Source organism: Sinocyclocheilus anshuiensis, unplaced genomic scaffold (genome assembly GCF_001515605.1).
Source record: "Sinocyclocheilus anshuiensis isolate Anshui unplaced genomic scaffold, SAMN03320099.WGS_v1.1 scaffold864, whole genome shotgun sequence".
Classification (NCBI taxonomy): domain Eukaryota; kingdom Metazoa; phylum Chordata; class Actinopteri; order Cypriniformes; family Cyprinidae; genus Sinocyclocheilus; species Sinocyclocheilus anshuiensis.
Genome location: NW_015549603.1, coordinates 32,886 through 48,730, shown reverse-complemented (window position 1 = coordinate 48,730; position 15,845 = coordinate 32,886). Strand labels below are relative to the sequence as shown.

Below are 15,845 nucleotides of genomic sequence, written 5' to 3'. Positions count from 1 at the left end.
TTTTGGTGTGAAAGGGCTTTTATATTTGCTATAAATAGAACTTCTTATATTAAAAACAATCAAGCCCTGCTTATATTTAAAAAGTAACGCGAAAGTAACACAAAAGTAATATAATGCATTACTTTCCATAAAAAGTAACGTAATTAGTTACTTTTTTAGGGAGTAACGCAATATTGTAATGCATTACTTTTAAAAGTAACTTTCCCCAGCACTGGTTATTACGTACCTTACTGCACGTTTCATAGTGAAGCGTCCAGTGAGTGGCACTAAAACGCAGGTTCAATATGTGACCCTGGCACGTTTTTATGTTGATATAGGCACATATTGCTGTGTTTGTATTACGTTTCTTCAGGTACGTATGCGGTGGTTCATAATTCAAGTGTCGCAAAACACATTTGTTGATGCAGCCGTGCTGTTTTAACTTGCTCATGCGGATTTGAGCCGTTTTGTTGAACTGTAGTTTCACGGGGTTCGTACCGGAGCTCTTCATCACTCAAGTGCAACGCCGTATCACATGAGCTATACCGAGCAAACCTACTGAATTACAAAACTCGTGCATACGGTATGACGCTGTATATGTGATGACAATGTTCAAAAGTATCCGTTTTCAAATCTCACAGCATGTTCAAATTGTTTTGAATTCATAACATAATATTCCTCAAGTAATTATTTGAAAATTAGGCTTTATTGTGCGAAACTGTGGACCTGCAAATCATATTTTGTGTTAAAAGGAATAAAAGTTGTTGGAGTTTTACTGCCTCTAGTGTTCATTTCAACTGGAAACTGCAGTGATTCGTGTGTATGGGTAAGTTTTTTGAGTTCTGCAGAAATGTAGGTAGAGGCACGTATTTCCAATGAGCCTATGTTGTTTGTTTCGCATGTATTGACTGACAGCTTTCGTGTTGCCATGTTTAGAGAAATCGGGACTAAGTGCAGAGGCGTTGTGTGAACATGATGCTTACTGTAATTCTAGACTAAATATGAACATGAACACATCTCACCTGCACAAAAACAGATTCAGTATTCCCCAAAATGAATAAAAACGGTCAAATGCAAACTCAGAATATTATACAAACCTGCAATAATTAAATACGTTAAATAAGACAAATAGCATTTATTTAATCCCAATTTATTAACCAATGTCTTTTCTACGGACTTCGATGATCCAATTCAACCATGCTAAGCAAAGATGACACATCTGTGTTTAATTTTTGTTATTGCTGAATAGTGTTGAACTTTCTTCTCCTGCGTCATATTCTTCATGCAATTTGTTTGAGCTGCGCCCTCTACTGTACAGACGTGAATTTACATTTTCTTCAACCTGAGGCATATTCGTTTCACTTTTGGTGTGAAAGGGCGTTTACATTTGTAAAAGAAGAACTTTTTTATATTAAAAACATACAAGCAAGCCCTGCCCAGATTTAAAGTCTCAAAAGTAACGTAACGCATTACTTTCCATAAAAAGTGCCTAAGTAAATTAGTTACTTAAGGAGTAACGCAATATTGTAATGCATTACTTTTAAAAGTAACTTTCCCCAACACTGTTAGTTCAGCAAAGATAGGAGTGCGTCTCGAAAGCATGAGAAAGACTGTACTGATGTTTTTTGCTTTGTGTGACCGCAACAGACTTAGAACAGAACAGAAGCTTAGTTTTGATACAGTGAATTGATTGTGGTATTGTTTTGAGGCATTTTGTTTGATCAGATGTTCCTCCAGCATGGCAGGTTCTGATGCGTTTGATTTGCTCTGGTAGGGACGGCACCCCCGGTGGTCAGATGGTGACGGAGCAGTTTCTGGTGGACTGGACCACGGTACTGGTCAGCTCCTTCAACACCATAGTCATGCGTCTGGACGGCCGCGGCAGTGGCTTTCAGGGCACAAACCTCCTCCACCGCATCAAGAAGAAGCTGGGGGAGTTTGAGGAGAGAGACCAGCTAGAAGCTCTTAGGTCAGATCATCCACATGAACGACACTAAAACTACAGCAGCATCACTGAGAGAACACTTTACTTCACGATTACATCTGTTTTATGATTCCCTGCAGAGTGATATCACAGGAGCCATACACTGACAGCTCAAGAACTGGAGTTTATGGAAAGGTGAGTTTGCCTGGTGACTGTTGGGGAATAAGTGTAGTGATGCTTCTAACTTCACTGCATTTTTGAGTAGTGTGAGAATAGCCGAGTTGTTTACATAATAATAGTGATTTTTTTTTTTTTTTCAGTCAAAAACAAAATTTTCCAACAAGTAGTGAGATAGCATGGCAAAACGCTTTTATCTCACATTAGGCCTTGGTATTTTAGTTTTATGTACATATTTTAAAATTTGTATTAACATTTTGAATTGGCTTAATTAGCTTCATTTTATATTTTCATTTTACATTACATTTTTAAATATTACTATTTAGGTTTAATTTATTTTTGTTTTAATTATTTTATTTTGTACATTATCAATGAACAAAAATGGTTTTAGTTTACTATAATAACCCTGCCCGGAAAGCGATTTTTATTACATTTTGATGAATGTTTTCAAAGAATATCTGGAATAGCATACAGGGATGATTCATTCAAAATAAAAGCAGGAACACATAGTCGGTTTTGATTTCATGTTGCCTTCAGGAGGTCTGTATTGTTGAATTCATATGAATTTTCTCTTGATGAAATTGTACCATGTGATGTATGATTGTATCATTCAGCATAATTTATGTTCCTGCATCACTAATAACCTGTTTTGTCTGCTTCAGGCATATGGAGGATACCTGGCCAGCCGACTATTACGCTCAGATGAAAATCCAAATATGTTTAAATTCAAAATCAAGTGTGGCACGGCCATCTCTCCCATCACTGATTTCTCTTTATACGGTATGATGTCATATCCAGTGTTTGATCACTCATTCATCAGAATAAAATGGACTCGATGTTACTCATGATCTTCTGTTCCGCAGCTTCTGCGTTTTCTGAACGCTATTTAGGATCACCGCAGGCCAGTAAGAGAGAATATGAGGTAATGTACAGCAACATGAGATGGTTGAGGGTCAGCTCAGACAAATCTGTTATCAATGCTGGATAGTAACTGATTACATGTAATCTGTATTATGAAATCAGATCCCAAAAATTAAGTACTTGTACTTAGATCATATTATTTTAAAATGTTAAAGGTGCACTAAGCGATTTTTTGCCAAACGATGTTGATATTTGAAAGCATCAAAACAAACATGCCCATAGCCCAACAGGACCTTGCCCCTATTTTGATATCACCGCCCCACTTGTACGTACACAACCATGACAACGACGATCGCGGAAACAAGCGAAGATGACACACACGCATATTCAAACAAAAGCCAACACAGATAAGTTGTGTGAAACAATGCAAAATCAATGGTACTCAAAAACAACGCAACCTCAGCGTCCGATTCGAGCCCTTAACGCTCCTTGCGTTCTATCCACCGCTGGAAAGCTGCTCCGATATTTACCTCTTGCTTGATCGTAACACTTCTTTTTAATGTTTTGCTCCTCTGATATTTTCCTTTTTTTATCTTCCAGTTTTCTCTATCTATAGTCCATCTGCTAATATCCGTTCTGTACACTCAAATCGAGCGCTCTCTTCTCGCTATCATTACAAGACACGCCCCCTTACTGTTGATTGGCTGCAAGTGTGTTTTGGGACATGGTCCGACACTGTGGTCGTTTGTGTGAGCGTTTTTCAAAAATCACTTAGTGCACCTTTCATTTAGATTACAGTTACTTATTATGGATGACATGATTACAATTTATTCACACATTGACATAAAATTATTAATTGACTATCCCTCATTCTTTCTTCTCTTTTCAATTGTTTTTTTTTTTTCATTTGATGCAAGGATTCCCAAACTTTTTGTCAGTCAAACCACTTTGACCTAAAATATCTACTTGAAGTCCCCCTGAAATTTAAAGTTAATATTTCAATAATTTCAACACATTTGCAAGTTCGCTGATTAATGGTCATATATTTTATTTATCTTTTTTTTCTCAAAACAATAATCCCATTTAAATCTATAAACAAGTTATGTCCAAAGTAATCTAAAAGTAGTAAGAATACATTACCTAAAATGAGTCTTGATTGATTCTGAATCTGGATTACATTACTGATTACAATATGTCATTTGTAATCAGTAACAGGCTACAATTTTTAAGTAATCTTGCCAGGACTCTCTTACATATGGTGTTGGCTTGTATTTTTTCAGATGGCGCGTTTAACAGACCACATGGAGCAACTGAGGGACAAAAAACTCTTGATAATTCACCCGACGGCTGACGGTAACCTTTGATTTAAACAAAGTTTCTTGTGCTTAACTTTATTTCTTAAATACATGCTTTTCTTTCATTTGTTTAACTGACACTGGATTGTGTGTAACATTTCTTTCTGTTCACACAGAGAAAGTCCATTTTCAGCACACGGCCAAATTTATCACCCACCTGATAAATGAGAAAGCTAATTATACATTACAGGTAAGAGCTGATCAGCAGCTATTTAAAGATATTGACGCTTATGTTTCTGAATTATTTAACATATTTTTAGTGGTGTTTATTACATCAAGAATCATTATTACTGTTACATATACTGATCTGAAAAAAAAAACACTAACACTATTATTACATATCAAGAACTCATCCAGTTCCAGTTGTGCTGTAGACATGAATAACACCTCAAATCATGTGGCTCGAGGAGAGATGTGATCATTTTTCTCACTTCCTCACAACAACTTTGTTCTGCATAGAAACACATTACAAACTACTTAAGACGCCCTTGCAACTACATAGCAACACACTTAAAATCACTCGGACACCCTAGCAACATGTTAAAACAACTCAGACACCCTTAACAACTGGATAGTAACATGCTAAAAATACTCATACACCCTTAGCAACATGTTAAAACATTCAGACACCCTAGCAACAAGCTAAAACACTCAGACACCCTAGCAACATGTTAAAAATCACTCGGACACCCTAGCAACATGCTAAAAACACTCAGACACCCTTAACAACTGGATATAACATGCTAAAAATACTCATACACCCTTAGCAACATGTTAAAACAATCAGACACCCTAGCAACATACAAAAAACACTCGGACACCCTATCAACATGCAAAAAACACTTAAGACACCCTTAACAACCAGATAATAACATGCTAAAAACACTCATACACCCTTAGCAACATGTTAAAACACTCAGACACCCTAGCAACATACAAAAAAACACTCGGACACCCTAGCAACATGCAAAAAAACACTTAAGACACCCTTAACAACCAGATAATAACATGCTAAAAACACTCATTTACCCTTAGCAACATGTTAAAACACTCAGACACCCTATCAGCAAGCTAAAAACACTCGGACACCCTAGCAACATGCAAAAAACACTTAAGACACCCTTAACAACCAGATAATAACATGCTAAAAATACTCATTTACCCTTAGCAACAAGCTAAAAACACTCGGACACCCTAGCAACATGCTAAAACACTCAGAAACCCTAGCAACATGCAAAACACAGTCAGACACCCTAAACAGTCGGATTAGAAACATGTGAAGTGAAGTGACATTTGGCCAAGTATGGTGACCCATACTAGGAATTAGTGCTCTGCATTTATCCCATCCAAAGTGCACACACACAGCAGTGAACACACACACACCGTGAACACACCCGGAGCAGTGCTACATGCTACACTCAGACACCCTAGCAACAAGCTAAAACACTCAGACACCCTAGCAACATGTTAAAAATCACTCGGACACCCTAGCAACATGATAAAAACACTCAGACTCCCTAGCAACATGCTAAAACACTCAGACTCCCTAGCAACATGCTAAAACACTCAGAATCCCTAGCAACATGCTAAAACACTCAGAATTCCTAGCAACATGCAAAACACACTCAGACACCCTAACAACATGTTAAAAATCACTCGGACACCCTAGCAACATGCTAAAAATCACTCGGACACCCTAGCAACATGCAAAACACACTCACGACACCCTAAACAGCCGGATAGTAACATGATAAAACACTCATACACCCTTAGAAACATGCTACACTCAGACACCCTAGCAACAAGCTAAAACACTCAGACACCCTAGCAACATGTTAAAAATCACTCGGACACCCTAGCAACATGCTAAAACACTCAGAAACCCTAGCAACATGTTAAAAACACTGACACCCTAGCAACCACATAGACAAGTGCTAAATACCACTCAGAAACAGAGCATGTGAGCAGAGCGGGGAGCAGAGTGGTAATATTTCCTTAAGAGCGCAGAGCACCTTTCTGAAGATTCCGCTCCGCTCGCTCAATACGCTCAGCGCCAAGAGCGACTGAGTGGAGCGCACGTCCATAGAGCGGAAAACGTAGCGGAGCGTCATACCGCTCCGCTTCGCTCACGTGCTCTGCTCAGAAATAAGTAATGAATTGTGGACTATGTTGATGTGTATGACAGATTTCTGAACAGGATATTCTCTCTCTTTCTCTCTATATATATACACACACACACATTCAGAATCAGACAAATTAATGTAGTAAAATTATTTGTTCTTGAGTGAATGAGTGTTTTGTTTGTCTGTCAGATCTACCCAGATGAAGGCCACTTCCTCCACTCGAGAGAGTCGCAGCTACATCTGAGTCAGTCGCTGGTCAACTTCTTTGTGGAGTGTTTCAGACCCCCAGAGATACTGACTGAAGACAAACTGGAGCAGGACAATGAGGATGATGGCTAAAGTTCTACTCGGATCCAGCACAAGCCAGCTTACAGCCCAATATGCAAACGCCTCCCTTCCACCCCACCCGCCTCCATCCCCATGGTAGTTCTGATGGCTTCTCCTGAGCCTCTGCATGGACCACACCCCTCAACTCTGATTGGCTCATTGGCTCCAGGAAAGAATCTGAATGACTTGGTGATACAAGAACCAGTGGAGGTACATGATGAACCATTTCATACTCACAGCACCACACGAGCAGTGTGAGAAAACCAGCTGGACATGCGTGATTCGGTCAAAACTCTTTTGCTTGTGTTCTGTAATTCATGCATTGCTGACAGAAAGCTTTAAGAGATGACAGCACAATATACAGAAGAACGACTGGCCGAAATTAAAAGCTGCAGATTTACTCAATAGCATATTTTCCCTGCTGCGTCGCATTCGGAGGGGTTCAAACCAGTTTAGGTCCTTTATTTGGGTGTAAATGTCCTTGTGAACCCATTCGTTTCTGTCGTCAATGTCATCGTTATCGGGCTTATTCATGCTGAATGAATTTGCGCGAAATTTTTATAAAACCATGTCACGTGTCAGTTGAATGTGGTAATTTACATTTAAAAAATTATTGGAGCTGAACAAATGTGCATAAATCATATACACAAAAATGTACAGGAATTTGTTCTGTGCATTTCATGAGGCTATTTGTTCATCAAATGTGCTACTGTAAAACGGTTGCTTTAAAATCAATCAATTGTTGTAAATATCCATATCAGCGTCCGCATGATGGCACAATGGCATATTGTTCATTTGTGAATCGGCCCATTCTGAAAAGGACAGTCTTATTAATTTTTTTATTATTATTTGAGTGCAGCTGCAAATGTCTATGGATTTTCATTTAGTCACTGTGCCTTATTGGAGTATACCTGCTAAAGACAGGCAGTCCATGAGGTAGGACGAATAATTGATGGAAAATTTATGGGAAAAAAAAAGAAGTTTAGAAATAAAGTTTTATGTTATCAAAGAGAACCATGCCACAATCCTGCCAAGAACATTTTGTTTACAGTCCTGTGTACTAGTTGAGTTGTAAAGTAATCCAGAAGATTAACTGTGAATACAGAATTCATAGGACTAGCGTCTTTGAGCAGGTCTGTGTTTTGTTTGGGGTTTTATGTCATACGTGGTTACAAAGGTCTTTGAAGAACGTTTTGCATAGAATATATTTTCTTGCTCTATAATTTGGCATGGTGGCAAGATGGTTTCTTTTGTTTTAATGTATCTATTTACGTCGTTACTTTTGACAGCTTGAATGTTCCTATGTGGTTCCACTGAATTTATTGTCGTAAGTGAAATCCTGTCTTGTAAGCAGATGCACTGATGTGTAAATTACAACTGTTTTGGTCCCTACTTGTGTGTACCTTGTACATAAAGCATTTTGAAAGCTATTTAGTTTGTTTCTTCATATACTGCAAGTTTCCATATGGCTCCATTTAAGTCGTTCACATTTATTGAACAAGTAGTTTCAGAATTTTGTTTTAGCCATCACAAATATCATGTAAGTTCCTGCAATAGCAGTCTGCCTTCTTGTGGTGCCAATCCAAAATTAATGAGGAAATAATTCAACAGGACTAGTTATTTATCAGACAAAAAGTATTTATTTTCCAGTGTTTTACAATGTGCGTCCACCACGTGAGCAGACCCAGCATGATACAAACAGTTAGGGAAGCATTGTTCACACACGGGGAGACTGAAGACCCCCAGAGATGATTAGCATGTTCGCCTTCACTCTCCCAGGTCCCTTAACCTCACGTCTGTATCGAACAATACTCACAAAAAGAAACTGATGCAATGATGACGACCGGAGGAAGAGGAGCAGCTAAAACATGTAACAGATATGTACATTTAAGTTACTTACTTTGCAGGAATATTTAAAATTCAAGTCTGGTTAAAATACCAAATGCAAAATAATAATGCATTAAAATAGTGTTAAGACCCAGGAGGAATGCTGTAGGAATGGAAGCGTCTAATTTTTCCATGAATGAAATCCGGGGCGAGTAAAAAAAAAAAAACATCTTTTAAACTTTTTTTTTTTTACACCTTAATGTATCTGAGATGTGGCACCTTCAACAACCCAAGACCAGTATTCAATATTAGGCACTTTCATGATCCAAAGACACCTGATTTGTTCTTTAACAATCCATTCTGTTCCCGTCTTTTTTTCCAGCTTTATGCCAGAGACAGTAATCGTGTCTCACAACAAACAGCAACATGTGCACTGCAAATTGCATCAGCGAAACTGAATTCCTTTTTGTCTTCCGTTATTTAAAAAAATGTTTACTGTGCCGAGTTTCTGCCATGCACTGCACTTAAAAAAAGAAAAACGAAACAGACACCTTTCCAAAGCACAGCACGCGAAGCAGTCCAAACACAGGCAGAATAAACAAAAAAAAGCACAGAAAGGGGAAATATATACACTTCATAAATGAAAATGGCAGTTTGTTTAGTATTACAAGCAGATACATTCTTGTTTTGGTTACTGACGGATCTATCGCAACACCGGGGGCCACTTTACACTTCCAGTAAAATAAATCTTTTATCAAGGCTCAAGACACTCTAGTCTTCTCAACATCCTATTGACCTACCTGCTCAGCCTATTTCTCGGTTACTTTCCTTTAACTTCCAAGCCATTTGGACTACAACTGCTCCATGATGTGATGTCTCAAATCTAAAATCTATATTCGCCGGAAATTCGAGCTCTCCCAGTTTTCCAGCAATACTGCACTTCGGCCAACAGTGAGAGGGTGCCTCTGTTCGCTGTACAACATTGGATCGGTACATAATTTCATTCACAGAAGGAAATATCACAGGATGTTTCAAAAACATTTCTCGCAACTCTCAGAGAATGCTCAATAGCAATTTCATACACGCTTTCTCTCGATCTCATATTACACACGCACTCTCGCTCATGATATCGACTCGTTGATGCCAACATGGCTTACAAGCATCGCTCAAGTACCTTAAAACATGTCAATACTCAGACACTCAAACCGTGTTCTCATATATAATATACATGAGCGCACACTCACACACATTTTCACAGGTACTGATAGAAACGGGAACGGACCACTTGAGCACCAGAGAGTTTGTGAGGGTGGGCATCAGCAGCCAGGCTTAGGCTCTTGCTCTGAGCAGCCGCTACATCTCCATTAAGGAGCTGACCCAAGTGGGAGTGCGAGGACCCAGCGGAGTCTAGTACGTCCAGACTAACTTCGGGGTTGCTGGCTCGGTGTCGCTCTCGAGCGATCCAGTCTCTGATGGAGAAGTCCTGCGAGCTGCATTTGGGCTTTAAGCGATCCATAGCTGAGAGCTCATTGCCCTCGACTCTTTGCCAGTCCCCAATTACCGACAACTCGGCAAAGTCCCGCTGACCTCCCATGGTGTGCCTGCGGCGGATGTTGCTCTTCCGTTTACTTCGAGTCTCGGGTGACCTGGTGCGCTGGGAACCCACCCCGAACATGTCATCTGCTGACGTTCTCAGTCGACACTTTAATCTGTCTGTGATTTTGAGTCGCCACATGGGTTCGGCTCGCTCCGATTCGCTGCGAGAGGAAGAGCTCAGACTGCCGGTGGAGCGGCCTTTGACTGTCTCTAGCACTCGCGAGAGTCGACTGGACTCCTTGTCGCTGCGGTTCCCGTCTGCTGAAGACTCGCTGTCCGTCTTCAGTCGACTCCCTCTCTTGCGTGCCAGGGTGTCGCACGCGATGATTCGATGTGAGGGGATTAGGTTGGGTACATCTTGCAATGGTGTGACGCTGCCCTCCGGTTGGTTGCTATCTTCAGTCAGCCCGCTATCTCGGCCACCGGCAAAGACTGATAAATCGCTTTCACTGTCAGTCTCCATGGGTCGTCCCTCACTGATGAGCTCGCTTCTTTCATCGTCAGCATCATCCCCGCGGCTTTCGGCGACAGATTGCACCTCTGGACTGAGGGCGATGGACTCCACCCCTGTGTGGAAGGTCATGGAGGAGGTGGTGGAGTAATCTGATGTGATAGAGCAGACCTCAGCTCCTGGGCCCATTCCTGTGCTCTCCATCCAGTGGCCTGGTGTCCTCCCGTGCCTCATCCTGGGTACTGAGGCCTGGGAGCTGGTGCTGTTAAGCGTGCCCAGATCTGAGACGCATCCGTCATCGTAGTTAGAGGGAGGATCAGACAGGGAACTCTGGCGAGTCATGTGATAACTAGGTTTGGACGATGTGATGATCTTAGGTAAAGGACAAGTCTCCTGGGGCAGATGTTCGGAAATGAGCTGCTTGTTTTCAGAGGTTAGGTCAAGGCTGTCTCCTGGGTTTTGCTCATCATCCTCTGTCCTTTCTATTTGGTCATTAATTCCAACTTCACTCTCAGCATCCTCAGTTTGGTCATCAGCATGCCAATTTGGATAATTTTGGATCAATTCAAGATCCTTTTTAGAGAAACTAGCGTCCAGATCATCATCAGAGCTGCTCGGCTGAGGCTTGTCCTTAGGCTTTTTACGCTTGCGGCTAGCAAAGATGGAAGAACGCAGCAGCTCTCTACTATATTGGTCCTTACCAGATCCCCAGGAACCCTGCTACAGGACCAAGCACATAAAGACAAGTGTAAGTTTACAACGCAATGTGATCAATCTCAGGGAATTGGCTTCTGAAGCAGGAATAGTCTCCTTTTGAATATAGAGATTTTGTAATTATCTCAATAAAAAAGTACTCACCTTTGATTTGGCAGAGTCACTGGTGGTTGAATCTAGTGGAACAAGGAGAGAAAAAGGTAAGCAGGCTATTTAAAGTGGAATACAGCAGGGACAAAGAGCCAGAAATAAGGGGAGACTGAAATATAAATATCCTTCACCACAACAGCAGTGGAATGGCACAAACAGTGGAGTCATGTAGAGATCTGAGAGATGAAGGCGACACACATAAGCCATCGCACAGAGAGAAATGGAAGAAAGAGAAATGAGTGATGACAAGAACCCGGCAGTGTGCAGTAAGACAGGAGGCAGCTCATGCACACATTCACACAGACAAGACAGTCTGTCCACAGTTAAACCGCCAATCACTGACAAACACACACAGAGCCAGCAGAACATGTCTACAGGCATTCTTTCCCAACTCAGAGACATCACCAAGGCAGGGATGGACATCCTAACAGCTATGTATTAAGGGGTGAGAATTGACGTGAATCTGGTCGGAAACCGAATGCTGCTGCTATTTTCAAACGGCTGAGTGTGCTTAATTCTTTACTTTTGTAAACCTACATGAGTTGGTTATATTGCATCATGGGATTAATACGCATGCATATTAAGTCACTTATTCACAAAAAACTTGAAAACATAAAATGTTTGATTTTGTTTAGGATGTTAAGTACTTTGTAATTTTTATTAAATTATTTTTAATACCTACTTTGTAATTTTGTCGCCTACCACTATATTTCATGCCATTTCTAGTATTTTTAAGGCAATAAATGGCTAGAGAATTTCAAGAGCACAATAACTATTATAACTGTGAACATTCAACTATATATTAACTGAGACAAGTTTAGATATGGGAGATTTGAAATTAAGGACATTAAGGTGTGTTTTTCATACAGGCAGAGACGTCAAGTTGTTATGAAATAAGAAACGTTTTGAATGATGTTAACACTAGAGGTCGCCATGTAGCTTTACTGTGCTTTGCTACTGAGGTGGACTATGCGACCTCCACAGTCTACACTTCCATTAGTTGCCACCACATGCCGTCTGTCATTTTCATGAGCAGCTAAACGGATCAGTTCTAACCAATGCTAGCGGTCAAGCCCAAAGTATACTTCGGCCATCCGCATTCCGCAACAGCCCGTGCACTGTCCGTGTGCAGGCAAATTTGTGTGCCCACGTACAACAGCACAGGCGTGAAGTGAATATTGAGATGGAACGAGTCCACTGTGCATGTGCCGAATCCATGGTTGAGAAAGCTGCGTGGACACGGCTGTGCGCAAGATGGAGCGGAACGCGGAAAAAGAAGTATACCAGGCCCTCAGTCACAGCACCTGAAATTACCAGCTGAATGACTGAACTATGTTGCAAGTCTGAATGTCCTTTTACAGGTAAAATCAGTCACTTGAGGAACCATGTTTGTGTTTAACGGCATCAGCTTGTCGGTGCAGAACATGGAGATGCAGAATGAATTAAAGCACTGAGAGACTATGACAAGGGACAACAAGGGTCAGATATGACAGGAGGGCAGAAAGGGGCTAAAGGGGCCAAAGCTACGAGGAGGAAGCGAGTCCTTACGACGGGCTACTTCACCACTCAAAAGCCCCTTTGCTCACTCTCCATCAAGAGATACTAATGCTTTTGAATGGTACAATATTTGTCGGGAGCTTTATGATTTGAGCCGGCTCAGCCCCTCACCACACCCCTTCAGACATCATCAATGACAGTTACTGTACGCCACAAGACTGGAGGAAATCCTGAAGACCATACCATGCTAGAACTCCTTGCGGTTAGCTTCAGAGACAACGAGAGACAGCAAAGAGGCTTTTCAGACACATTACACCATCACAGCTCTGTATCCTCTCTGTTAATAATAGTCTTATAAGATATGAAACGTGCAACACGACGATGACAAATATCAACTTCTCTGACAATCTTTTTTTGTTTCTTTTGTTTTCTGGTGGGTTTGTCCCGGATTCGCTTTCAATTTATAAGAATCGGGGATTTCTGCAGACTAGGCAGCTACACTGGGGACAACACTCCTCCTTCTTCCTACAGTCCCAGCTGTCCATCACAGACATTACAGAGTCCATCAGTGACATCACCGAGTGATAGACGCCGCCCACTTGGCCTGTGTCAAGATTGGGTAATGTGTGAGCAGTGCTGGACAGGGACAAGGGAGAAGAAAAACACTAGAGACAAGATGGGTCAGACGGGTAAACCTTTGGTGGTTTATCATTGGTTTTTCCATTTCTTTTGGGAAAGAACACGCCGGGTTAGCACAAGAGAAGAGTAAGGAGGGAAAAGAACTGAAAGAAAAGGAGGAGTGGAGTCATAACGGAGACTAAAGCATTAGGGGAGGGATGACAATGAGTGAAGTTCAAACCAATACAAACCAAAGCAAAAGGAGAATTCTGGAGAAATCATAGCATTGAAATAAAGGCAACAAGTCTAAAACAATGGCGGAAGGTAAAGAAACAATTCAATGGGAAAAGGTTGATTCATAAAGCTTCACATACATAGGAACTATTTTATCCAATTTTCAGATAGCTCATCAAATACTTTTGACCAATGCAAAATTGCTAAAATAGTTCACCTTTACATATGCACAAAGACATTTCTAGCAAGCTTGCTTTTGTTCGCTCTAAACATTGACAGATCTAATGGAAAGCATGAGCATCTGCTAATCATCTGAAATATATTAAGAGAGTGTGAACATACAGACACAGTAACATCTGAACACACTGAACGTCTCACGTTTGTTTTAAGTAACATCCATTCTCCTAAACTCATATCCCTAGCCTGGAACAATTGGACTATGAACGCAAGATTACCTGAGACGTCTCCCGGTGAAGGAGCGGTGCGGCCAATGTTAGTCAGCAGATGGTCAATGTTGGGCACAGGCTGAGACTGAACTGTGCTCTCTTGCTCCACGTTGGTCTGACATAAACAATGAGAGAGGTGAAATTCATATGTCATTTACATGAGGCATAGTGAACTTTCAGGCCCGTTTTTTTTCAGCAGTGTATGTATGAGCTTTTCCAAACAACCAAATGTTGACTTTCTTTTTAAAACACTGTTTGCAAAGATTATCAGTGAGCAGTGGCAGCTTCAACCACCATGCAAACCATGCAAATGCTTGGGGCCTTGGTGGGTCTATAATGGCCATAAAGTGACTGAAAAAATCCATGTGCTCGTATTTACCAGCAAATCATGACTTAAAATCAATTGTCAATTTCTCACAGGTTTACAGTCTGCTGCTGCATGAAAGTGAAGAGCAGAAAATATAGTGAAATTGGTTAGTTTATTAGTTCTTCATTGGTTTTGCATTCAGCTTTTGGAAAGACAAAGCAAGTCTGCATTTAGCAGCAATGGATTTAACTCACAGATCAGCATCCACAGCCATTTAAAGACAGAGCATGGTGAGCACTGTATGCTATGAGTTAAAGCGGCTCTCATTAACTCTGTATAAAGATGCAAAGCTGCATGAAGCTATATTAAAGTAAGCTTCTAACTTGCCTCACACCCTAGTTTCAGAGATACCTGTAATGCAGCTTTTGTTCTGTAAAATGAAATAATGCATCAGGTCTGAACTCTCCTTGGGATCCCAAAAATTATAAATCTGCCCCAGTAAGGGAGTAGGAAGTTCCTCGTGGTTATCTGCGACTAAATAGTTCCACACAAGCGAGGTGGACCAGGTGGAAATGAGACAAAAGGGAAACTGAGAAAAAGATGAGGATGATGTTTCTAACCAGCGTTACCCTGGAGACCCAAGTCTCCAGTTCTTGGAGAGTGACAGCATGGTGATGTTTGTTTAGGGCTCAGAAATCCACTCAGAGAAGAATGGCAGGAAGCTACAGACTCACCGTTGGCACTTCATCTCCATCTTCTGAGAAGAACCAATCACACTGTAGAAGAGCAAAGCAGAATGTTCAGCAGAATTCAGACATCAATTTACACACAAATGAAAGGAAAAATCTCTTACTTGCTGAATGAGAGTCTCAACGATCTTGTACTGATCAGGCATGTGCGTGACCATGTGTGTCATGTTGTCTTCAGAGGTTCTGACAAGAGTTGGGCCAAACACAATGGCCAGGTTACGTGGCTCCATCTAATTAAATACAAAAAAGCTTCCATTAATGGCTTTTCATTCTTTTCTATCTGTAATGGAAATTATTGACATCACACAAGGATTTGTGCTTCCAGGTTCTTCAGACATGCTATGACAGATGAAACTGAGCAACACTGCGGTTTTAATGATCTGATTATATTATTTAATTTTTAACTTTTATGAAAGAGATTATTTACAGTAAAGTAATAGCATTTACAAAAGAAGTTTAAAGTATTTCCATTCATTATTTCTTATAATAGGTTGTTGAACTCACCTAGAC

At 40.7% G+C, this 15,845-nt stretch overlaps 2 protein-coding genes across 3 annotated transcripts in view; one reads left to right on the top strand and one right to left on the bottom strand.

Moving 5' to 3' along the window:
• LOC107658692 (dipeptidyl aminopeptidase-like protein 6) overlaps positions 1-8,167 on the top strand; it is a 126,329-nt gene extending 118,162 nt beyond the window's left edge. For both annotated transcript variants that reach the window (XM_016447344.1, XM_016447345.1), the window contains exons 20-26: positions 1,754-1,948; positions 2,044-2,098; positions 2,743-2,860; positions 2,944-3,002; positions 4,222-4,294; positions 4,413-4,486; positions 6,609-8,167. In XM_016447344.1, the coding sequence (XP_016302830.1) occupies positions 1,754-1,948; positions 2,044-2,098; positions 2,743-2,860; positions 2,944-3,002; positions 4,222-4,294; positions 4,413-4,486; positions 6,609-6,758 (724 nt within the window). In that variant the 3' untranslated portion in view covers positions 6,759-8,167. The remainder of the gene's footprint in view (positions 1-1,753; positions 1,949-2,043; positions 2,099-2,742; positions 2,861-2,943; positions 3,003-4,221; positions 4,295-4,412; positions 4,487-6,608) is intronic.
• A 199-nt stretch (positions 8,168-8,366) lies between these two features.
• The window catches only part of LOC107658691 (rho GTPase-activating protein 21-like), a 34,908-nt gene continuing 27,429 nt past the window's right edge, over positions 8,367-15,845 (bottom strand). The window contains exons 18-22 of the mRNA XM_016447343.1: positions 15,440-15,565; positions 15,321-15,362; positions 14,289-14,394; positions 11,479-11,510; positions 8,367-11,340 (exon numbers count right to left, since the gene is read on the bottom strand). Coding sequence (XP_016302829.1) covers positions 9,826-11,340; positions 11,479-11,510; positions 14,289-14,394; positions 15,321-15,362; positions 15,440-15,565 — 1,821 coding nt within the window. The 3' untranslated portion in view covers positions 8,367-9,825. The remainder of the gene's footprint in view (positions 11,341-11,478; positions 11,511-14,288; positions 14,395-15,320; positions 15,363-15,439; positions 15,566-15,845) is intronic.